This window comes from Schistocerca nitens, chromosome 3 (assembly GCF_023898315.1).
Source record: "Schistocerca nitens isolate TAMUIC-IGC-003100 chromosome 3, iqSchNite1.1, whole genome shotgun sequence".
In the NCBI taxonomy this organism is placed as follows: domain Eukaryota; kingdom Metazoa; phylum Arthropoda; class Insecta; order Orthoptera; family Acrididae; genus Schistocerca; species Schistocerca nitens.
Window position 1 is genome coordinate 163,642,711 of NC_064616.1, and position 25,371 is coordinate 163,668,081.

The 25,371-nt window shown below is 37.7% G+C and overlaps 1 protein-coding gene across 1 annotated transcript in view; it reads left to right on the forward strand.

Annotated features, from left to right (window-relative positions):
- The window catches only part of LOC126248102 (protein sickie), a 687,677-nt gene that overhangs the window by 519,467 nt on the left and 142,839 nt on the right, over positions 1–25,371 (forward strand). Inside the window, exon 11 of the mRNA XM_049948773.1 lies at positions 17,702–17,773. Coding sequence (XP_049804730.1) covers positions 17,702–17,773 — 72 coding nt within the window. The remainder of the gene's footprint in view (positions 1–17,701; positions 17,774–25,371) is intronic.

A 25,371-nucleotide genomic window follows, 5' to 3' on the forward strand; every position in this document is an offset into this window, starting at 1 on the left:
TGCGGTCTGAAATACTCATCTGTGATACAGACAAGGGGAGATTGAGTCAGTAATTAAATCACTGAAAACTAAGGACTCTTGTGGATATGATGGAGTGACTATCAGAATATTAAAGTACTGAGCTGCACATGTTAGCCCTGTATTCAGTCATATTTGTAATTTTTCCTTTAGGAATGGTCAGTTTCCTGAATGATTAAAGTACTCAGCAGTAAAGCCGCTTTATAAAAAGGGATAATGTATACAATTTTAGACCTATTTTTATGCCATCACTGTTTGCTGAAGTTATTGAAATGGCTGTGTATGTAAGGTTAATTGATCATTTATTTCACACGATTTGCTATCAAATGTACAGTTCAGCTTTAGAAGTTGTTCAACAACTGAAATTGCTATATTCTCTTTTCTCTGAGAGATACTGGATGGATTAAACACAAGGTTACAAACACTAGGCATATTTTTTGATTTAACTAAGACATTTGACTACATTGATCACAAAATATTGCTCCATAAGTTGGACCATTACGGAATACGGTGAGTAGCTCACAATTGGTTCACCTCTTACTTTAGTAACAGGCAGCAAAAGGTCATTATTCACTGTGTTGAGAATGGCTGTGATGTGGGGTCTGAGTGGAGTACTGTCAAGTGGAGGGGTGGTCCAGGGATCAGTGTTGGGGCCACTCCTGTTCCTTATTTATATAAATGATATACCCTCTAGTATTAAAGGTAATTCCAAAATATTTCTGTTTGCTGATGACACTAGCTTGGTAATAAAGGATGTTGTGTGCAATAGTGCAGTTCATGACATAAGTTCATGGCTTGTAGAAAATAAACTAATGCTAAATCACAGTAAGACTCGGGTTTTTACAGTTTCTAACACATAATTCAACAAAATACGACATTTTAATTTCACAGAATGAGCATATGATTGGTGAAACTGAAAAGTTCAAATTTCTAGATGTTCAGATATATGTTAAACTTGGGTGAAAAGCCCATGTTCAGGAACTTTGCTTATTTTCATTCATGTATGTCATATGGTATTATATTTTGGGGTAACTCTTCTCATTCTAAAAGGATATGTTTGGCTCAGAAACAGGCGGTTCATGCAATAAGTGGTGTAAGTTCATGAACCTCTTGTCGACCCCTGTTCTCTAGTCTGGGTATTTTGGCATTAGCCTCCACACACACACACACACACACACACACACACACACACACACACACACACACACACACACACACAACCCTTAATGTCATTTCTTGTAAACAATATCAGCTTATTCCCAAGAATAAGCAGCTTTCACTCAGTTAATACTCGGCAGAAATCCAACCAGCATTTGGATCGGACTTCCTTGACTCTTGTACAGAAAGGTGTGCAGTATACTGCTGCATCCATTTTCAATAAGCTACCACAAGAATTCAAAAATCTTAGCAGTAATCCATGCACTTTCAAATTGAAACTGAAGAGTTTCCTCATGGGCCACTACTTCTATTCTGTTGAGGAGTTCCTTGAAAAATTAAGCTGATCCTTATATCATACAGTTGATTGCGTTTACTTAAACTTATGACTTGACGTTTTTGGGTTAATAAACATTTTATTTTTATCTGTTATTACTTTTATGTTGTAATTTCATGTACTGTCATGTTCCATGACCTTGGAGATTTGCTCCTCAATTTGGTCCTACGGAACTTGATGGATAAATAAAAAATAAATAAAATAAGCTGTAGGGGAAGACTAGGTAACAGTAAGTACAAGAACCAAGAAGGAATAATGAGACTGGATGACCAACAACAAAGTGCTCAGATTAAAAAGGGTGTAAGACAAGGATACAGTTTTTTGCCCCTACTGTTCAATCCATACATCGAAGAAGCAATGACAGAAATAAAAGAAAGGTTCAAGGGTGGGATTAAATTCAGGAAAGGCTGTCACTGATAAGATTTGCTGATGACATTGCTATCCTCAGTGAAAGTTAAGATGAATTACAGAATCAGTTGAATGGAATGAACAGTCTAATGAGCACAGAATATGGATTGAGAGTAAACCAGAAACAGACCAAAGTAATGAGAAGCAGCAGAAATGAGACTGGCAAGAAACTTGACAACAAAATAGGTGATCACGAAGTAGATGGAGTTAAGGAATTCTGCTACCTTGGAAACAAAGTAACCTGAGACAGACAAAGCAAGGACGATGGACGAAGCATGACCTCCATCACAGGCAGGTCATTCCTGGCTAAGACAAGACTACTGGTGTCAAACATATGCCTTAATATGAGGAAGAAATTTCTGAGAATGTATGTTTGGAGCACAGTGTTGTGTGTTCGTGAATCACGGACAGTGGGAATACATGATCAGAAGGGAATCAAAGTGTTTGAGGTGTGATGCTACAGAAGAATGTTGAAAATTAGTTAGACTGATAAGATAAGGAATGAGGGTGTTCTCCACAGAATCAGTGACAAAAGGAACATATGAAAAACATTGACAAGAAGAAGGGGCAGGATGATAGGACAGTTAAGACATCTGGCAGTAACCTCCATCCTGCTAGAGGGAGCTGTAGAGGGCATAAACTGTAGGGGAAAACAGAGACTGGTAATATCCAGAAAATAATTGAGGATGTAGGGTGCAAGTGCTACTCTGAGATGAAGAGCTTGGTGTGGAAGAGAAATTTGTGGTGGGCCTTATAAAACCAGCCAGAATAACTGATGACAGAAGCATAAGAAAAGCAAAGATGCACATGTCCACACAATCCTTGGCTGTAATTCTTCTGTGGAGAGTGGGAAGAGAATCAGTGAATTGCAGTGGGCCAATAGCTCATATTATGATAGAGCCACCTTTGTGTTTACAAAAAGCAAGTAAACACTCCAACAGATGGGTGTTGAGCATCTGTTATATATTAACCTGATTTTTTGTTGGAAACTAGGTAAAGGATGGCTTCGTGGACAATGTTATGAGGGGTGTTCAATAAGCGACACAAATTTTTTTTTCTTGGCCAATTTCAGATGAAAATTGTGGAATTTGTTATGGGACATCATGTAATATTCTTGTTTCAGCCCTTATATTTCCATGAAGTTCAGATAGGTGGCAACACTATATGTAGCCTTCAAAATAGTGTAACGGAGATGTGTTCCAGGCAGAGAGCTATCATTGAGTTTCTTTTGGCATAAAACCAGAGCATCACAGATATTCATAGTGCTTGCGGAATGCTTATGGAGACCTGTCACTGGATAAAAGCACGTTGAGGTCACACAAACCTGTCCGATCTACCACATGCCAACTGGCTGCACACAGCTGTAATTCTGATGCCCTCCATCATGCTGCAACAATCAGCACTAAACTGTATTGTGCCACCCTCGGGGAATTGAAGAAACTCCTTTTCCATGACAACACTAGGCTTCACACAAATCTGTGCTGTGACATAGCCCAGTAGAGTGGTACCACGCAGGCTCTCCCAGTAAGGTGGCATAAGGCCATTGTGTTGAACAGAGATTATGTTGAAAAATAGGGTTTTGTTGCCAAAAGAGTGATATGGTGTGTTGGAATCCTGAATAAAATGAATTTGCTTTCAGAAAAAAAGTGTTGCATTATTTATCGAATGCCCCTCATATATTTCGATCAGCATCCATCCTTGTTCTATGATGTCTGCAGTATTTGGATCATCTAATGCAGTCTAGGTTGTGATAGAAGTTTGGATATTACTATCTGCTAACAAAGATGTAGTCTGTGTCAGTAATGTTGTACTATGATTGTGGAAACAGTTTGTTTAGGATACTGATTGAATTGTGACATCGCTTGAGTCAAATCAACTGTCTTTCATTGAGGCAATCCTTTTCAGCATATGGCAAGATGGTTTTTCATGTACTGTTATTCTGAACCACTGCTTGTGTGTGCTATCATTATTTTGAGCATTGTAGGTCTTGATACAACTAAAATTTTTGCTGAAACTTAAATTGTTTCAGCAATTTTCTATTGCTGAAGTTCAGAGTGCTTTTCGCTTGTGTCCCACCTTTCACTGATGTTGGCACAAACTAGTGTGAAATAGACTGTTTGGCATATTATAATCCAACAATAAACATAGTCATAACACAATAACAATCATTTTTACAATCTCAGAAAAGATGCTGTGTTTCAATGCATACAGGTTTCCAGTATTTGTTTTAGTCATATTTGTAGTAATGTTGGTATTCTTAGTTAATGGACTGCAATTCAGCCTTCATTTTCTATAAGATTTTATCAAGTGTGGCATGATAGTCTTAAGACACTGAAATCATACTTGGAAGGACAACAATTCAAATCCCCATCCAGCTATCCGGTTTTAGGTTTTCTGAGATCTATAAATTCCTTAAAATACCATGATGGTTCCTTTGAGAGAGCATGGCGATTTCCCTCCCTATCCTTCCTCAATCTAAGCTTACGCTCCTAGTGACCTTGACACTGACTGGACATTTAACCCTAAACTTCTTTTATTCCTATTCTGCAATACGTGACACTACTTCATCTTGATCAGTTCACTGGTTGCTGGCAAGGGCTCCGTCATTATTAATGGATTCCTTGGTGGCCATGTCTAATGTCTCCCCAGATAATCTTTCCCACTAACAGGATTTGATGAAGGCAGTAGAGCCTATAGGATCAGTTAAGCATTCTGATGAAAGCATGAGGTTATTTGGTCACTTTCTCGGACAGTGTAAAACATAAAGCTGAAGTGGTAACAAACTCCATATATGAAGCTTCTAGTCAGTTATATAGTGGTGTAAAATGCCTGGGCATTCATAAGTTGGGGCAAATGCCCAGTGTAAATGCCTGGGTAAATGCTTAAAATTCACAAATGCCTGGGCATTTATGCATTTTAAAGATGCATGTATGCATTTTAAAGATGAATTGATAAGCAGAAATTATTAAAAATTTAAGCTGATATTTTGTATTGGAAAAGATGTTTAACAACACTGCTTCGTTAGTGATTGGGTAACCAAGTGAAAAAGCTTCTTGAGAGTTAGATGAAAGTTATTAGGGAAATAAATTAGACTGCAAACATAACTTATTACATCTTTAATGAGGTCAGTTCTTGGGGTAGTACATAATAAAAAAAGAAAACAACACCCAAGTTGAAAAGTAATTTTGAAGATAAAGTATAGTTTATATTAAGTAGCTAGACTATAGGCAGTGTTTTTACTTACTGCTGATTCCGATTCACCTATTCTCTAGGAATTGACTAGAATCTGAATAAAACAATTCCAGCATCTTGGGCATCAATTCCTTGTTACGAAGTCTTTTTTATGTTATTGTTCTCACTTTATCTTCACAACAGTGCAGTCATACAAAGTGTATAAAGAAAGGAGCAGAATAGAAAACTATAGTCTGTCTCAAATGTCGCTACATCTGACAATAAAGCATTTTTTTCCTTGTTGTTCTCTGAAAACAGTTTAACAAAAAATGGTTCAAATGGCTCTGAGCAATATGGGACTTAACATCTGAGGTCATCAGTCCCCTAGAACTTAGAACTGCTTAAACCTAACTAACCTAAGGACATCACACATCCATGCCCGAGGCAGGATTCGAACCTGCAACCGTAGCGATCGCGCGGTTCTGGACTGAAGCGCCTAGAACCGCTCGGCCACCATCAGTTTAACATTTAAGAATAAAATTATCACCAAGAAACACATGCCATCTGTTTATTACATTCAATAATAATTTTGTTGGGGGAGAGACCGAGAGTGAAGATTAGAAATGGTAAAAAGAAAAATGACTTTATAAATGATAAACAGCTGTCAGCATTATGTGCCCTTCCTTGGTGCAGCGAGTTGAAATACTTCTCCCTTCTTTCCTTTTGTTCTTAGTAATAAAGACAGTGAATGATATACAATTGGTTTAAATGTAAATATTCACTAGCTTTTAGTATTGGGGGTATTGTCGCATCCCTTGTTTTAATTGTTAAATTATAAATTCCATAGTAGAAACTTTAAAAAGTACTTTTTTTGCAAATGCCCTGATTTTGGGCATTTAAAACTGCTTTGGGTAAATTCCCAGGCAAATGCCCATTTATGAATGTCCTACCCATTGGACATTTGCCCATCACTACAGTTATTTCATGATGTTCAGCCATAAAGTCTGTAGTGAGGTAGTTCAATAATTTTCCCTTCAGCAACAAAGTATCTCCATACATAATGAATATAATTAAATACTTTGCTAGCTTTCTGAAGAAACCTCTGCCGAGCTAGAGCAGATATTCACCCACAAACACTTGCATAGCTAGCTCTCTCTCTCTCTCTCTCTCTCTCTCTCTCTCTCTCTCTCTCTCACACACACACACACACACACACACACACACAGCTGTACACCTATGTTTGCTGACTGGACACACCCTCGACCCAACAGTGCTCCTTCCCCTGCTCTGTCATGTCTCAACCCTTCCCAATCCAAGCCGGGACATCATCTTCATTGTGCACCTCACTGGCTCTGGTGCCCATGTGTTGCTTGCTTAGCCTTTGCGCCTGCAACCCTCCACTCCCCACACCTCCCGCTTTCCTAGGCTGCACACCTGAGCCTGTAACTACCCATCCCAAACTCCTCCTTTTACTTCCTGCCTCTTTCTTCCTCTACCTACCCCACTTGACAGAACCCTCATCCCAGTCCACCTGCTGAACTGCAATCCCAGCATTATTTATGTTCTGCCAGAACTTCCCTTCCTATAATTAAATACTTATAACTTAGCCAACTTGCACTAGAATTCAGCATACCTCCCATTTTGCTTCACTGATTTTAATTTCCTCACACAAACCACTCACTTTTTTTGTAGTTACCACTCTGAATCTATTTAAGAGTTATTGTTAGACTTATCTGTCTAGATGAATTTAAATAGTTAGGTTTAGTGCTGACTGCCAGTAAATTTGTCCTGGGTACATAATCACCTCCATGTTATAGACACGAGCTACCTCCATTTGTTTTGGGAGTTTATTAGAATGAGACGCAATCCTGTAAAATATCTTTAGTATCCATCCCTACAATACTGACTAGTACCTTTGATTCTGTACAAATTGATCACTCATGGGTGCTACTCACCAGGAAATGGTGTTGTATATTACTTTCCTTAGCACTAGACCAATGCCCATCTGCTATAAACTTTATATAAATCAAACATGAAAATGATATGAATTCCTAATCAGACTCCTTATTTTGGTTATCAGAGACGTGCTGCAGCTCCCCAGCATCTTATTGTCCTGGAAATGCCTTATAACGTACACTCTTCATGCAATAACATGATTTTGTGTGAATATGGTATATGGGACAAGGCTTGATATTCTAAAGCAGTCACATGTGTAACTGCTGAGAATAATGTGCTAAAGCATTGTAATTTAGCAAACTAACTTGCAGTTTCTCCATGCCTGATAACATCTTACAATTCTCTCAAGAGGTACCAGTGTTATTTCTCATCGGTTGTCTAGCTGTTGCTGACATATCTCTCAACAGCGTATCAAGGAAATCCAAACAGTGGACTTTGCATTGCACAACTGCACCTGTGTGTTAAATTGTTGATTATTATTTTTGCTCTAGTGATCTGCTGTTTAGCATCAGGGTCATAATGATATATTCGCCATTCTTCTGTGGTCATCAGGATAATGCTATCAAAACTGCAACAGTTTAGCTTCTGCTTCCATTTGGTACTACTTTTCCTCAGGAGTTAGTAAGTGCAATACCAACTGGGTAGAGATATTTGATGTATCAAAAAACTTGTGAATGATGACCGCACTCCCTTTCCACTACTGACTCAGGAGAAATTCCATACTCTTCAAGCATCTGGGCTTCACTTGTATGTCAATTCCATTGCTCACGGAAAAATGAGCTTATCTTTTCTCTAACAGAATATTTATGTCATCTGCAAACCTTAAAAGTTTTTATTTCTTTGCCGTGAAGTATAATTTTATTTTCAAATTTCTTTGATTTCCTTTACTTCATGCTCAGTCCAGAGATTAAATAGTGTGGGATATAGCTTACAGCCCTGTTTCACTCCTTTCTCAACTGTTGAACCCGTTTCATGTCATGTGACTCTTAAAACTGCAGTCTGGTTTCTGTACAAGTTGTAGATAACCTTTTGCTCTTTGTATTTTATCTCTGCCATCTTCACATTGGCTAAGTGTGTTATATTCAACATCACCAAAGATTTATCTAAATTTATAAATGCTGTTAATGCACTTATGTCTTTCTTCACATTATCTTCAAAGAAAAGTTATAAGGTCCATCTTGCCTACATTTCTCCAGAACCCAAACATATCTTCTACTCTAAATAATTTGTTTAATAATTTTTTTTCATAATATGGGGCCACAGTCATAATATATTTCTTTAAAGTCAGTACTGCCATTGACTGTTGTTTATTTACAGTGTTACATTTACACTTACACAATCATGATTTTGGCTTCAAATTGCCATTATCAAGTGTTTTAAGTGTTATCAATTGCCTAAGATGGCATACTGTCGTATTAAAATACACTATTAGACACATTGTCGAAGAGTCGATATTTCTGGCTGAATCAAGTCAGGATGGTGTACTCAGTAATGAAACAACAGTCTAATGGCGTTACTGACTTTAAATAAATAATTTGTGTCAGTACAGTGTACTTCTGATTATTTGGAGTGATGTGAGGGAGAAGATGCATGTATAATCGAAAAATGCAAATATCGAGGTATTTTCAAACATGTGTTCTTTATTCAAAAGATTATCCAAGCTCTGTGCATAGGTACTGTAGGTCTGTTTATTTCTTAAAATAGTCTGTGATGTTGGGCTACTTCTGAGGGGACTTGACATTTTTTCGCTTGGTGTTTCAAATTTTTCTTACAGCAATAATGTCATTGTACTAAATCCCCTCTGGCTCTTATATTCTAGAAGAGTATCAACACATTCCCCAGTGCTGACTGACAAGATTGCTGCCTTCATTCCGACTTTCACACTTACGTCTTCTTCTTTGTTTTGTGGTGAATCAGTGGTCACAATCTCAGCACCACGCGTGTACTGGTAGCTGGGATCACATGCACTGATCTTTGGCCACCAATTCAAATTTTCTTCATTGGCATATTAAGAACTTTTTAAATCCATTGACAGACTCATTATTTGTGCAGCCATTGTTTCTTCACCAATGAAACCTTGAAATCATTTCCTTTTAAATCTGGAAGAATTTTATTCCATGATTGAACTATTGAATGTGGCTTGACTTCCTGCCACACATTAGAATTCCTGTGTATGACATCTAAAATTGTCAGCTTCTTCCAGAACGCCACCAAATCATCTTCATCAACTAGCGTTCTCAGTAGATTACCCCACTAGTACTGTGTTACTGATGCAGTTATGCCTTGGTCCATTGGCTGTATAATTGCAGTCACATTAGGAGGTAAAAACATAGTTATGAAGAGACCATCATCAGATATGAGAATCCTCTCATTGGGATTATTATTAGTATTGATATTATTATTATCATCATCATCATTATCATTATTATTAGTCTCATTTCAGAAACATACATAAAACACAGTTTATACAGTTATTGACACATCAACACAGTTTATATAATCTTTGACCAACATTTCATTTGCTTGCCCATTGCTTGGTGAAGGTCATCTTCTGTGCAGGTGGTTGGACACAGTCAACACGGAAGCATATGTTGAACAGTCTATTCTTCCCCACAGTCACATTGGGTTTTGTTTTCTTCAGTGTATCTCCATTTTGCCAGGTTAGCCTGTGATCTGCCTCAGCGTATTGAAGGACTTCCAGATTGCCCATTTCTCATCATGACCAGGGGCTAAAGATTCTGAAAAGATTTTCCAACCGGGTGGTAGAATGTCTCAGCCCTCCATAGTTGCATCCTGGTTTCTTCATCAGTTGTCGTTAATTTCTCTAATGCTTGCTGGTTTCTCCAATGTTCTGAGGCAACTTTTCTTGTCGTCGTAGGTAGGGTTTTTGCCATGCATGGGATGTGTTTTTTCCTGCTTTAGTTTTGTTCTTTCACTGTTTGCTGCTATTTCACTTTGAACAGGTGGTGGTGCAATTCCTGCAAGGTGGTAGAGCCATTCAACTGGAGTTTACTTCAAGCAGCCTGTTATAATTCTGCATGTGTCCTTAAGGAAATATCCACCTGTTTGGCATGTATTGACTTATACCAAACAGGACAGTCGTACTCTGCATTGGAATAGCATAATGCCATTGCAGAGGTTCGGATGGTTTCAGCTTGGCTGCCCACCTGTGATCTGACCAGTTTTCTCAGTAGGTTATTCCTGGTGGAGACTTTTGATTTGAAATTCATGCATGTTTTTTGAACGTCAGAAATCTGTTGAGTGTTATTCGTAGGTATTTTGAAGTGTCACAGTCTTCCAGTTTAACCCCTGAGCATTCTATCTTTAACTTGCTGGTTGTTTCCGTATTTCTCTGTTGGAAAGCACACACTTGTGTCTTTGATAGGTTTGGTTTAAGCTGGTTTATTCTGTATCCCTTTGACAGATCTTCCAGATTACTCTGGTGATTTCTATTGAACTGATATTTGTGCTTTGGGTTGCCAGAGCGAGAACATCAACATACAAGAAACGTCTGCAGTTGGGGACTATGGGTTGGTCATTAGTGTGTATATTGAACAGAAGTGGAGCCAAGACACTTCCCTGGGGAAGGTCTTTTTTTTTTTTTTAGCCTCCATTGGCTATGCAGTCCTTGGAGGTCAACGAAGAATGTTCTGCAAAAGATTGGCTAAAATCCTTTGTTAGGTTGTAGACCTTATGTAATATTAACTGATGATTGACAGTGTTGTATGCTGCTGTCAAGTCCACAAATGCCAGTCCTCTCACCTTATGAGCTTCAAAGCCATCTTTTGTGAACTGTGTAAGACTGAGTAATTGTCCTGTGTAGCTTTTACTAGGGCAGAATCCAGCATTCTGAGGTATAAGCAAGGGATCTGTAACATGTGAGAGACATTTTAAAATCATTCTCTATAGCAGTTTGTAAGCATGATGCAGTAGTGCAATTGGTATAAGATACTTTGGATTGTTTCCTTCTTTGCCAGGTTTTAGTATGTCAGTTACTCAGTTCTTGCACATATCTTTGGAATTTGACATCTATCGATACATTTATTGAAGAATTGGAGAATCCATTTCTGCGTTGCTAATCCAAAGTGCTTAATTTGCTCAGTTCGTACATCACCCAAACCAGATGATTTACCAGTTTTACTCTGTTTCATAGCCTCTTAATGGGATTCCCATTTAGCGATAGCTGGCTTGCTATTTGGTTGGCGGTGACATTTAGGTGTGTAGTGGTCTTAGTTGGATCATTGCGCAGCCATCGCAGAAGTTCCAAGTCTTATGATTGTCTCTTCTCAGATCCAGATTTTTTATTGTTTTACTCCATTTTCCCCTTTTTGACTCTCTTATAGAGGAAATGAGTTTCTTTCCTGTTTCTATAGTTGTTTCACTGAAAGGGTTTTCTCTAAATAAGTTGCTGTATTCTGTAAATAAGGCTGTCTGATCTGATGTGAGTCCAGGGATGTAAGATGTTTGACAGCCGTAAGGGATAGATATTTTGGAACCTCTCTTTATGGTTGTGTTGAAGGTGACAAATTGTTCTGGTGTTGGTTCTATAGAAGACACTTTGGCATCCCATAAATCTGCAAATCTTGACCAGTCAGCCTTTCTAAAGTTGAACCTTCTCTGAAATGGGATTTTTTGAGGTCTAACAGCAGCAGATATTTGGCAGATTACTGGTCTGTGTTGTGAATTTGGTATTGGAGAACAGATTGGCTGTATACAGTGTTGGCTGATGCTGTTGGTGGTGAATATGAGGTTGGGATTGTACCCTCACCTCCACCTGCTGCTGTTAAATGATGCATGAGGTTTTGCATTTTGGATTAGGGCAAGGTGACTCATTTCTGCCTACTCTAGTACTGCTGCCCCATTTTCATCTTCATACTCATAGCCCCAAATATTACTGTGGCTGTTCAAATCGCCAGTCACAATTAGCATGTGTTTATTCTGGTAATCTGTTGGTTTATTAACTATGAATTCTTTACCAGGTGGTTTGTAGAGAGACAAAATGGTACAATTTCTGTTTCTATAGTAAGGATTTCGATGTTATTTTCCTCTGTGAGTGCTGTGGATAGAATTTGGACATCTGGATAAACTAAGATAGTGCTTCCATATTTATCATGCGGTCTTTTGATGGCAAGGTGCCTTCCGCCTTTGGTCTACGTGTGACGTAGCTCCTGTGTGTTTCCTGTATGCACAGCACAAGACATTGGTGCTGCCTGCAGAGTTCTTGTAGTAGTTCTTCTTTATTTGATGTTACTCCTTCTATGTTGATGGAGGTAATTCTTAGCTGGCCCTAAAAAGGGCTCGTATAATATGGGTTTGTCCGGTGTGAAAGGGTCAGCCATCATTTATTGATGCACATGGTACGCCTGATTGCTTTTCTCTGTCACAATCTTTGGGGAGGCTCCTTTCATACACCCCTCATTGAGATGTAAGGGGAATTATAAACCAATAGAACAGCCTTCAGTGACAATACTTTCTCTACTAAAAGTAATCAAACTTGTGGTACAAAATGTGTGCGTAACTAGTTTTTGATAATTTTGCTATCCGTCCATGCTCCTCTTTAGTTGTAAATGCACGGGGAGATCCACAGTTGTGATATTCTTAAATTCTTGAGGTGTTTTTGATTTTCCAGTCATTAGTACTTTCACTTTGTGGTTCTCAGAAGCATTAGCAATGCTCAAAATTGTAATGCATTCTTTAGATGACTTGTATGCAGAAGCATGAACTTCACTCTTAAAAGTGAGGGTTCTAGTTGGTAGACATTTCCAATACAGACCATTTTTTGTCTGCATTATAAATGGTCTGCTGTGAAATTCTCTTCTTCCACAAATTTCTGGAGCTATTTCTGGAAGGAATCAGCTGCTACAACATTCGAACTAAGCCACTCTCCTCGCACAGTAAGTTCACGAATACTATGATGTTGTTTGAAACTGGTTAGCCATCCAAATGAGGCATTAAATTCTCCCTCTAACCCAAGAGCTTCACAGAAAAAAAAATATTTTTTTCAGCACACATCATGCCTTAAACAATGACACTTTCTGCTCTTTTTTGGCTAAACTGTTGTAAAAAGAACAGTATCTAATACATCAAATGTGGATCTCTGCATGCTTTTTTGTGTGGATGGTCCGTAACTAGAATCACATTTCCTGCACTATCTTGTCTTTTCGGCTTAATCTTCTTAATGTTCACAATGATCTGCATTCCAATCTGCACATATTTTTGCAGCAGTTTCCCCCTTCTCAGTTTTTTCAATTAATTTAAGTTTTTGTTTTACTGTCAATGTGCTTCTGTTGTTTCTCCATCATCTCTTTTACAGATTACATGTTGATTAACATCAGAAAATTGAGTTTGTTTTAAATGTACACTGAACAGGCTGGCTGATAATAATGGAAACAGCACTCTTTTGTTATGCAGCAGCCATTTAAACAATGGAAGTGGCACTTGTCACGTGGTAGGTTGTTTATTGCTGTTAGTTAGAGAAAAATATTGGACTTTTTTTCATGCAGAAATAATTCACACACGAAAAATTAGGAGTATGCTGTATTTTGCAGCCGTGACTTACTAAACTGATGGTTAGGTAATATTAACACCTGTCAGCAAGTGTGTTTTTGGAATATGGGTAATCAAGTTCTTCTTGAAGTCGGGGTACTTCACTTGTCCTGCATATTCCGCATATCAAGTGGAATAATTTAGTCGTGGCTGACATTCTCAAGGATCTCAGTAATTTTGAGGATGGTATCTACACCAAGTGCCTTGTTTTGATTTTGATCTTCCAGTGCCCTGTCAAATTATTCCCACAGTATCACATCTCCCATTCATATACTACTTCTCCCCCTTCCATAATTCTCCTATGTGCAGTGTCCATCTATTTAGTGGTTATGCACAATTCATCAGCTTTGTATTTTTGATTGGCTGTTCCTATTTTGCCATTTGGTAGTTTAAGTTTTAGACCCCTGCTTTCCATTTTGCCTAATTCATTTTCCACATTTTACATTTTCTCCTTTTGTCAATTAAATTAAAAATCCAAGAATTTGCACTGGGCCTTGTCTTTTTGCCTATTTTATTCTCTGCTGTATTCACTGTTTCATCTGTCAAAGCTGTCCATCCATCTTCAATTATATTCAGCACAGGAAGTTGCCAGCCAAGTTAGTGTACACCCCAGTGGAGTGATTCAAACATTCAACCACTATTGTAAGACACAAAACATGAATAAGTAGCCTGTGGTGAAAAACATCTGCTGATAACCTTACCTACAAATTAAGCTTTTAGGTAGCACGTAATAAAATGCAACAGACTTGCACTCTGCCTTTTTTTGGGACAACTGGGAGGGATGTCAACCCACAGCATGCAGGCATCACACACTCAATTTTGCCTCTAGTCATCCATTATGAACAACAATTCAAACCTTCCAGCACTGGTGTGCAAAGAAGATTGCACCTTGAATGGAGTTCAGATTGGTGATGTCATGTTCTCTTCACTGCTGAGATGTCTATTTGTCTGATTTTTTATGATCACCATAGAAGAGTTGTGGGGGCTTCGAGGCACCATTGCATATCTCAGACATGCTGTCCTACATGTTCAACATGTAGTGGGGTCAATCATATTTTGATTTGGTATCGTGTATGGTTGGTTGTTGGACATCTACCATTTTTGTAGAGGGTAGTTTGATGGCTTTACAATATAGTAGTTTGATGGCTTTACAATATCAGGACTGTTGTATACTCCGACCTTTCAGTGATGGTTTTATCATTTGAGAGGTGCTCCTGTATACTGCATCCACGTCATTGTCAACTTCTTCCAGGAGACAGGAATAAACAAAAATCTGTGGTATCTATTGATGTGTACCTGAAATGTGCTACTGCAGGAACCTGTCACACACTGGATAACCTCATGGTTTAGGGGATGGGCGCTCTGTTGAAAAGTGGGACAGTCTCCAGCAGCGAAATCTGAACTGCTTTGTGAACAGTATTCTGAGGATGGTCCCACCATTTTATAAAGCTCAGGATAGAGTAACATGGTATTGAATGTTACTTAGTTTCAGATTTCGGCTTCAAAGATGTGCACTCAATGAATGTACTTCCAGTATTTTGCTTAATATTTTGCGATAATGCTATTTTTCTAGTTTGTTGAGCGTTATTCTTTCCTTGAATCTAAGCCAATGCACTTCCACAGATATGCAATAGATGTAGAACGTTTTTCGAACATTTTAGTGCAGAACAAAAAGTATTTGATGTTTTCTGAAAGCCAAGAGAACAGAGCAGCTTATGCAAAGAGAAAGGCTAATTTTGTTTCTTTAGTTGTGTGTTTTAGAAGGTTTTTAACTGTCTTGAAGGGGGAGTGGTCAGTGATTGTCACCTGGTTAATGAAACGTTTCACAGTGGTATCCTTATCGATATTTTCATGACAGGTATAAAATGATGTGCCGGTTGCTTTATCAGTCACCCTGACAAGCCACCTTTTTGATCATTATGTACACACTGACGCTGAATTCGTCAGTTTTAAACGTATCAATCAGAAATAAGAGAACGTGATGCACACACTGTCCATTTAATTGAATGAAGCGAACATATTCCGTACACTTAAATATTATTAACGTTTCATAAACGTAATTTTACGTAGATTTTATTTTTTATAAATTGGTAATACGTAATGGTGTTAGTCACGCAGGAGCATCAGAAACCTTAATTGATAAAGTTCTTCTGCGACGCATTAGTTCTAAACCCGGTAGTTCATGAGACAAGGCTTAGTCTAAAGCAACTATAGAATAATGATAATTGCATAACACCAGCAAAAAGCCTGTTCTTAAACGTTGTTACCATGAACAGCTCCTTACAGCTCGTTTATTGATTCTCTAAATTGGTATAGCGCAGAGGCGATCAATACCGAGGTAACTTATGACGTCACGCAGTGGGCAATGGGTATGCCAGAGTGCATGGTACGAGTGCTTCTTTTCGGATCTCCTGAATGAAAGCGTGGTTGTTTATGGCTAATGTTCTGTCAATACATTCTGTCGGACAGTACAGTTGGCTATCCTGTTAGAATGTCCTGTCACGAACTGTGTACAGCGCCTGTTGGCACCACTGGCTCTATTTCGCTGGTCTTTCGGATAGTACAGTTGACACTTGGGCCTCGTACATTGTTGGGAATCTAAAGTAATGGAACTAATGGAGGTAAGGTTCCTTGCGGAGTGCCATTGATAACTCTTTGTTGACGCTTAGATCTGATGTGGCAGTGTAAAACGAAGTTCACAAAAATCGCTTTGTCAACAGGATCGACTTTGTGATGTATTTATTGCTGTTGAGCAGTCTGTGCGCGAGAAGCGTTTCAGGTCATGAACTTTAATTTAATAATTTATAGATGCTCAGTTCACACAAATGAGTGAAGATCTAATTTAGGTAAATGACGCTTATATATATATAACTAATAAATCTAAAGGAAACTGCTGGTATGGATCTCATTAAAAGATCGCTAGCTCTAAAAACGGCGGCAATGTAGCGAAAGCATTTGAAGAGATTTGTTTGCGGAAACAAATCCAGTGTGAGCGAAAGCTATTGATTTGCTAATACGTGTCTGATGAGGCTATTTGGTTCGCTCGTTTTTGTGGGGCGTAATAAGTAAGTAAGGAACATGATGTATTCCAGAGGAAAGAAATTTTATTGCAATTACAATTCCCAAATAACTTATTTTTCCTTATTTTCTGAGCGATTGGAGGATACCTTGTACTTGCTTACCGGTGCCAACTTTGTTATGTCGCTGTGGCTGTGAGTGAGGTACGGTAATTTTTTGTGAAGTAGATGAAATGTATCAGTTTACACAGGCTCTGTACATGCAAAAGCCATATACGAGGAAGAAATTAAGATTAATAGCTGCATAAAGTCACGAACGTGCCGTATTTGTTTTAGGAAGCGCCGAAGATTTTTCTGAAGAATTTATATCATTTGGATGCGTAATGACAATAGATGAGAACCATGGATCCCTGTAATTTTCTTTCACCGAGATCCCGTAGTTTTTCCGCGATTTCCAACGAAAGAAGAGAGAAATTGTATCGCCTTCAGTATAATCGCACTTAATTGTATTACTGCCACATAATCATCTGAAGAGGTGGGGGGGAGACATAGAGCGTTTTGGCGGAAAGTATTTAATGTTTCTATGTTTCTCATGTGACCTCGTTCGTAAGAAGACTGAAGAACATGCAGTTAAGATACTACAAGTTGTAAACTCATTTTTCCTTCTGATCTGCAAGCAAGTCAATTGTTACTAATACTATTTGTTCGTATTTTAGGGATAAATCTTTTTGAATCCAACAGACCATTGACAGGATTATAAATTAAAAGGAAAATCCTTTACCAAAATCAGTTAGTGACAGGTTTGTGGGAAACTTTCCTTCTTTCTAATATGAGTTAAACGATTGTAAATTCTCTTCTGTGCACATGTAAGGTAGCATGTATTTCATCCTTCATACTAAAATCATGTACATAAGTAACTGTGCCACATAACTTATGTAGTGGACTGCTTGTGTAACAATTTGCATCATGTTTGATAAGTAAGTGTAAATTTATACGTATGTTTACATTTGCAGTAACTGATATGCATTTTTCTTGTGTGGTTACATATGCTGTCATCACTTGTTTAATTTAATTTTTCTTTTTTTTTCCCCAGATTCGAAGCACCAAACACGAACTCACGAAATTGTAATACTGAGGCAGCCTCTAACAGGGGCAAGCCTAAGAGGTGAGTGTAGTTTTATTTTTCCCCTTTATTATTAAATTGTAGGTTATTTGTACACAGTGGGAGTAATTTTTGTTTTAGATTAATTTCAGAGTACTAATAACTGATTTCTGATAAGTAGATTTATTCTGGGTGCAAAAAAAAAGAAAACGGTATAAAAAAGTTGCAACATTTTAGATGAAAAAGGTACAAAGTCTAAATTCGGAAATAGATCATGGAATGACTATACATCATTAAATCACAAACCTCCAAAGGGAATTCACTCAGACATTGAAAATCCAGTGAACCACATCTCTGAACACATTGGTCTACTTCAGTCACTCATTCAGAAAACTGCTGAAACAAGTGCCAATTCAGTATAGTATTTTTGAGTCTCCATTTACAGTCACATGCAAATGTTTGTAAATAGAAGAGGAATGTTGTACATCGTCAGACATGAGAGGTGCATTTTATTCAAATGGTAATCAATATCCTCCATTTCAAGGTTTTTGACTAATATTTGCTGGCACTTATTTCTTCAGATAGGTTAAAAAGTTCATTCTTCACATATCTCAAAATGGCCCACTGTGCGTCTCTCTCAAAACACTCCTCCAATTTTCACAAAGTTGTTCTCTCAGGAAGGGGTTTCCATGGTGTAAGGCATGAAGTTAATCTTGCAGTTCTTGTTTAGCTGATACTTCTTAAGCATTTCTAACACTCTAAAAAAATCATGTAGCAAAGCCTCTGAAATATTCAAAAAAACACGAACATTATTACAGCAAAACACTGCAGCTTGCAACTAAATATGCCATCTAGTGACGCTGAGGGAAGATGGTAAATAAATTCCTGTAATCTATATGTACTTGTGTATTCTAACAGAAACTGTTTTGAAGATTTACTTAATGCAAGAAACAAACTCATTCACATATGATTATTCATCATTTGATGGCTCACAGACTTGATGAATAGGTGCATGATGTGGGTCATGTGTTTTAAGATACAGGGCATAAGACTTCAGATTCAAAAATGTTAAATGTTCTGGAAGCACTAGCCACAATCTAGCATATTTCACTCCTTAAAACTGTAGCAAAAGACAAGCATGTTTGAAACTTTCATCCTGGTGGCCTCATGTCTTGTCAAAAAGCAAGTTAACAATAGCATTATTTTCACTTGTTTTCCATCAGGGTTCCCACTAAAATATTCAGTACATGCCTGTTCTGCCTCTCAGTGATTTCATTAGAATAAAATGCATTGGAACATCAACTGCTACTTGATTGAACTTTGACACGCTTGGATCATACAGAGGCTGACGATATAAAGTTCTTTTTTAGTCTCATTGCAAATAGACTTTCTGGTATATTTACCAAAATATACTTTCATAATGGCATTGTTGAACTTGAAAAGAGGAATACCACATGCTAGAAATGCCACTGCCATGTGATAAATCATTCATTTCTACTTTTTTAACATGAAGATGTCAGTGCCTTACTAATAAACTGCTGTCTCACCATACTGTTGCTGTGTTGTTGTTCCTTATTCTTGGCATAGTTTGTGCTTTCTGCATGTAGCTGAACACTGTTTATTGGTTCTTATCATCAACTGTGAATGGGGCATTACAAATGTTGCATCTAACAACAGATCTGTCACTCCAAATACCACACCTCCTTAACTGTTTTAACAGTGTTGTATATTCTTCTTCTTTGGCAGCTTAAGTGCAGACAAAAAAGAAAAATTACATCAGCAGAAGGTAATACAGGTTGCACAAGTTACATTCATCACTGTGTATGATGTTTTGAACCGGAAACTGCTTTTTTGCTCATGAAGAGGTCATGAGACAGGCACCCTGCAAACAGTGGATGCAGCAGCCATTTTTAAAACAAACGTACTTAAGAAGAGGGCTGCCTTGTCAAGAATTTTAGTGATTTCATAATTAATTCATGTAAATAATAAAAATGTGCAGCAGATGATCTTATAGACTTGCAAGTGCCAAAAAAGACGTCCTTTGATACTGAAGATATCTAGTGGGAATGTATGAGCATTTCAGAGGAAGAAACTAAAATAGTCCGAAACGCAACGGCATGAGAAATTATTCACAATGCATGGAGGCACAGTGTCACCTCATTTGGGGATTTGATCTTTTACGCACGCATGCATGCGCATGAGCGCGCCCACACACACACACACTCTGTGTGAAAGGACTTCATAATAGTGGTTAACGAAAACTGCGGTCTTACCACAAGATATATGAAAGTCAATAGCATTGACCTGCATTAATGAGTGTGGATACAAAAAAATGTAAACAGTGGTGTAATCATATTTATGCAAACTGTTTGGCTCCTATTACTTGCATTCATTTTATTAAAAAACATTGCATATTGTACATGGAGAAGAAGTGATTGATTAATCTTATTTTATTTTCTTGTGACAACATTCACAAAAACATTCCAGAATGCAGTTATGAAATCCAACCAGCCAGTGCATATCATCAGACTTTTCATAGATAAAATAGAAGAGACAACAATAATCTCTTTTTTTATGTGTAGAAAGTCTGATGCTGACCACTGGTTGAACAAAATTGGTAATTGCGTTTCAAAATGCTTTTGTAATTTTTGTCCCAAGAAAATAAAAGAAAACATTGGTTTTTACATTACCCATTGTTTCCAAGCACCTTCAAATTTATGTCAAACATGATAAATTACTGTATCATTTATTGCACCCTTCTACAGGCATTTGAAAACAGGAGTCACACATTCTTGTGCATAATACGCATTGATGAGCCAGAACTTTATGACCACCTATTTAATAGCGTGTTGGTACACCTTTGGAACACAGTACAGCACAATTCTGTGTGCCATAGATAGAATAAATTCTTAACAGGTTTCCGAAGCTATATAACACCAGATGTCTAGTTTTTGGGTGTAGTGCTGGCACCTGATGGTGTCCTAGATGTGTTTCATTGACTTCAGATTGGAAGAATTTAGTGGTCAAGACATCAAAGTGAGTACACTGTCATGCTCCTCAAAACATTGTAGCTTGACTCTGGCTTTGTGGCACTAACAGTTTTAGTGCTGGAAGATGCTGTTACTAATGAGGAAGACATTAAACATTAAGGGTTGCAGGTGGTCGGCAATAATGTTCGTGAAGTCCAAAGCTGCCATAGTGTCTTTGATTACTATGACAGGTCCCATGGAAGCCCAGGCGAATATCTCCCATAACATGATAACACTGCTCCCATTGACCTAAGTCCATGGCATTGTGCGTTTTTCAAGAAATTTACATAATTGATGATGATAATGATGGGTCAACATGGAAGCATGTAGGGATCATCTGCTGCGGAGTGCCATTTCCAACAGTGTGTGCTGAACGGTATGCTCTGAAACACTTGTGCTTGCAGCAGTATTGTACTCAGTCATGAGATCTGCCACAGTTTGTTACCGATCCTGCTTCACAGAACGGACAAACATCCAATCTCCACATTTTGTTATGCGGTATGGATACTCAGCATCTTGTCGCCTAGTTGTGGTTTCACTATATTTTAACCATTTTCCATAGATTCTCACAACAGTAGCAAACAGTCGACCAGCTACGCTCATGTCAATGGAGTTCTCCAGTTGTGGCCCATATTGTTGCTAGAATGGTTCCCCATTTGTCTCTGCTCCACTTTTATGCTTTCCTTACAGTGTCAGGTGCCCACAATACCATCAGACAACATTCAGTCTCGTAGTTGGCAGTGCTCATAATTGTTTTGCCTTATCGGCATATGCATACAGTGAAACATGGATATTGTAAAATAATCTTTCTTTTTCCATTTAATTGATGGATACTCATGCCTGAAAAGGCATCTGGAAATTGTCATTTCATCTGAGGGAGATGATAGTTTCTGATAACACTATTCTGGTATTTGTTCTTGAAATTTTATGACATAGTAACTAATAAGAAGTATGAGATTTGCACAAAACTATAAATCCTTGAAATGTTGTAAAGTGAAGCCCCAGATAGCAAAACAGTGCAAAAATGAAGCAGATTGCACTATGGGACTTCTCCACAATCACTTTATTGGTTACCCCCTTCCCATTTATCCACAACTTTTTAAACATTTTGAGAATTTTTTTTTATACCGACAAAAACATGGTTGTTGAGCTCCTTTGGCCCAGAATGTCAGTATTCTACAAAACTGGGTAACTTCACTAAAGCCAGCGACTGGAAAGAGCATAGTTTGTGTAGGAGTATTGAATGAAATGACAATAAAGAATATACAAGCCTTTTTTGAAGAACAGGAGGGATGACTGCTACTGCGACTTTAATATTCACTTGATATGTCACTCATAATACTTGTGTGGGATCAAGGGTGCTCATACAATAGTTTGGGGGGGGGGGGGGGGGGGAGAATTTTTAATATTGTGGCAGACAAATGACAACTTGTAAGTAGGCATAAAAAGGTTCCAGTTCTGATCCTTTTTTATTTTTATTTTTGTAATCTTCATAATATTGACTTTTAAATCATTTTCTTGGAAGAAAAACACCTGCCTAAACTATATTTTTTCCTTTCTGTGAGAGCTAGGGGACATAATCGTGTGTGTTTTCAGGACCTGCTCTATTTCATAAAGCTTAATTCATTCACATGTACCCATCTTGATATTGCTAATTTCACAAATATTATATCATAGTTGTGCTATAAATTTCTTATTTGTTTTATTATTTGTTTTATTATTTGTTTTCTAGTTCATTTATTGAAGGCTCCAGTTTTGTCACTCTACATCAGTGCATGTAATTTTAGAGCATTCACTGTCAGGCTTGTCTGGGTTTTTTAGTAGTTAAATGAACCCCAGACCCATAACACTGTTCATGCCTCTACAAATCTGAATAGGTATACTGAAGTCTAGCAAGGAAAGCATTTCTGTAAAAGAGAAATTTATTAACACCGAATGTAAATTTATAAGTTAGGAAGTCTATTCTGTAGGTACTTGTTCAAAGAGTGGCCTTGTGTGGAGGCGAAACATCGACAATAAACATTTCAGGCAAAAAGAGAATAGAAACATTTGGTACTGAATTGAATTTGGAATAAACATCACTGAAAGAAGGGATTGGTCTGTGGGCCACATCCTGAGGTATAAGGGAATAGTCAATATAGTCAATTCGATGAATTTATTTATTTTTATTTGTGTGTGTGTGTGTGTGTGTGTGTGTGTGTGTGTGTGTGTGTGTGTGTGTGTGTGTGTGGTGTTAGTGTGAAAGATAAGAATTGCACAAGGAGAACAAGGCTGGATGACAGTAAGTGGGTTCAAATGTATATAACTTGCAGTAGTTAAGCAGAGATGAAGAGCCAAGCATGAGATGAATAGTTTTGAAAACTGCATCAAACTAGTCTGTGGACTGAAGATGATGACAACAACAACAACAACAACAACAATAGTAGTCTATAATAATTTCAACAACAAGGATTATTTCCATGGTAATGGATACAGTGACACGATGTCTCAGAACTTAATTATTTGCACTATCATCTATGGCTGTCATCCTCATGATAATAGCTAGTAAAATAGCAGCAATTGTGTTACATGAAGCCTGCAGGTTTAGGTGATGCAGTCAGTACTTTTATTTTGAGGGATTTGTGTCTTAAAAAGTGACTGCTTGATTTAATGGTCCCGCTAAATATGGAACATTTTATTTTATAAGTATTTCCCTTGTCTTTTCATCAAATACTGTCAAAAACAAATACATTTTAATGACTAGTGTATTTGTTGGTATGTCTTGCACTGCTGCTCTGCACAGCATTGTCTGAATACTATGCTAAAATGTGTAATGCTGTTTATTTTCTCTATATTACTATAGGGTGTCAGCAACAGAATATTAACATCTTGTTTTCAGTGAATGTTATATTGGTAGGTCCTACATCCTCCCTCTTGTTTGGGGGTAAGCTTGTCAGGATAGCTGACCTCGAATTTTATCATTGTCCCCAGACTACATAATTGAGATTGTTTTAGGAGGCAAGTAATTTAATAAGCACCAACAGTGGCATGGATTGGCAAGTTACTGTAGTATCTGCCAGTAGTAATTTATAATTAAAGCTGTATCTTTAGGTGATCAGTAATGTGCAGTGTATATATTTTCGACATCTGGAAAAAAGAAAAAAAAGGTGATGTGTCCCTTATCACAAAATAAGCAATGAGTTGTTTTTTATATTGATTATGTAAATGTCTTGTGCAAAGTAAAAATAGTTTCAAAAATGAATGATAGGAGTATTTGGTTAGATTTTGATTCTACATTAATCTGATTTGTGGTTTCATGTTGCTCAGTGTTCAGTGTCAAACTGTAGTATTACTGTCTTGTGTAACTTGAAATATTGCTCTTATGCACTTCTTGGTATTGTGTAAAATACCAAGTATACTGGTGGGAAGCAGACAGTTATTCAACTCCATTTTAAGGAGTAAATATTTAAAATGGAAGTGTTTATCAAGGCTAGATGTAGTGTGGAACAGTGTTAGCATGTCTTCTGGAGGGTGACAATATTTTTCTGATGTGCTTGAGTAATACTGTTGAGCTCAGAGGCTCACTGCTCTGTTAAACAGAATAGGGGACAATCCGTGCCAGATCTGATGACAGAGTACAATTCTGGTGCAGGCCAAGTGTTTCCAAGCACACTGTTTACTGCACACCACTGAACATGGGTCTCCACTGGGAGCAATCTTTATGTGCTCTGTTGTTGTCACAACAACCCATCAGTTGCAATTGTGGTGTTCATGGAAACATCGAGACTGTACTGTGAGTTAATGCAAATGTCTCACCTAGTCAAATGAATCATATTTCATGTTACATCAGGTTGATGGTTGTGTCCTGATATGCCATCATCCTAATGAACAATTACTTGAAAACTGCACCATGCCATGCAAGCAAGTTCTTGGTGCAACAGAATACACTTCCAGAGGACCTGTGTTAATAATCGAAGACACCGTGCCATCTGTGAACTCTGTGATTGCAATCCCATCTTCCAAAAGAATAACTGTCCACATCACAAGGCCAGAATTGTGCTACAGTGGTTTGAAGAGCATGATAGTGATTTTATGCTGAAATGTGAACAATAAAGTTTGTCTGTTGTGAACCCAGTCAGACACATCTGTGTACTATTGGGTCCCATCTCCATGCCAACAAACCATCATCCTGTAATTTACGGGAATTGTATGACGTGTGTGCAGACATCTGGTGCGCTGTACAAAGTAGTTGCCAAATTTATGCCATAAGAATCACTGCTGTGTTACATTCAAGAAGTGGACCAACATGTTATTCTGCAGGGGGTTATAACGTTTTGGCTTCTCTTATGATTGAGACCTTTCTTTAAGAAGTATCCCTAAAGTTCATTCTTGTTTAATCAAAATTTTGGAAAGGTTAATTTTAATGCCTTTTTTGTGCTAGATATTTGGGAAATGTGTAACCTTAATGCTTGATCACAATTATACCATCATGATATGTGAAAACAAATTTAGTAAGTTAGGCAAAATGGATAAGATAATTAACAGTGCAGTATTTCATCTCCTCTTGATTACTGTTGGGGAAAAATGAATATAAGTTATTCACTTGAATGGCTGAATAGCCTCATAGTCAGACTTTTCTTGAATAATTTTGTA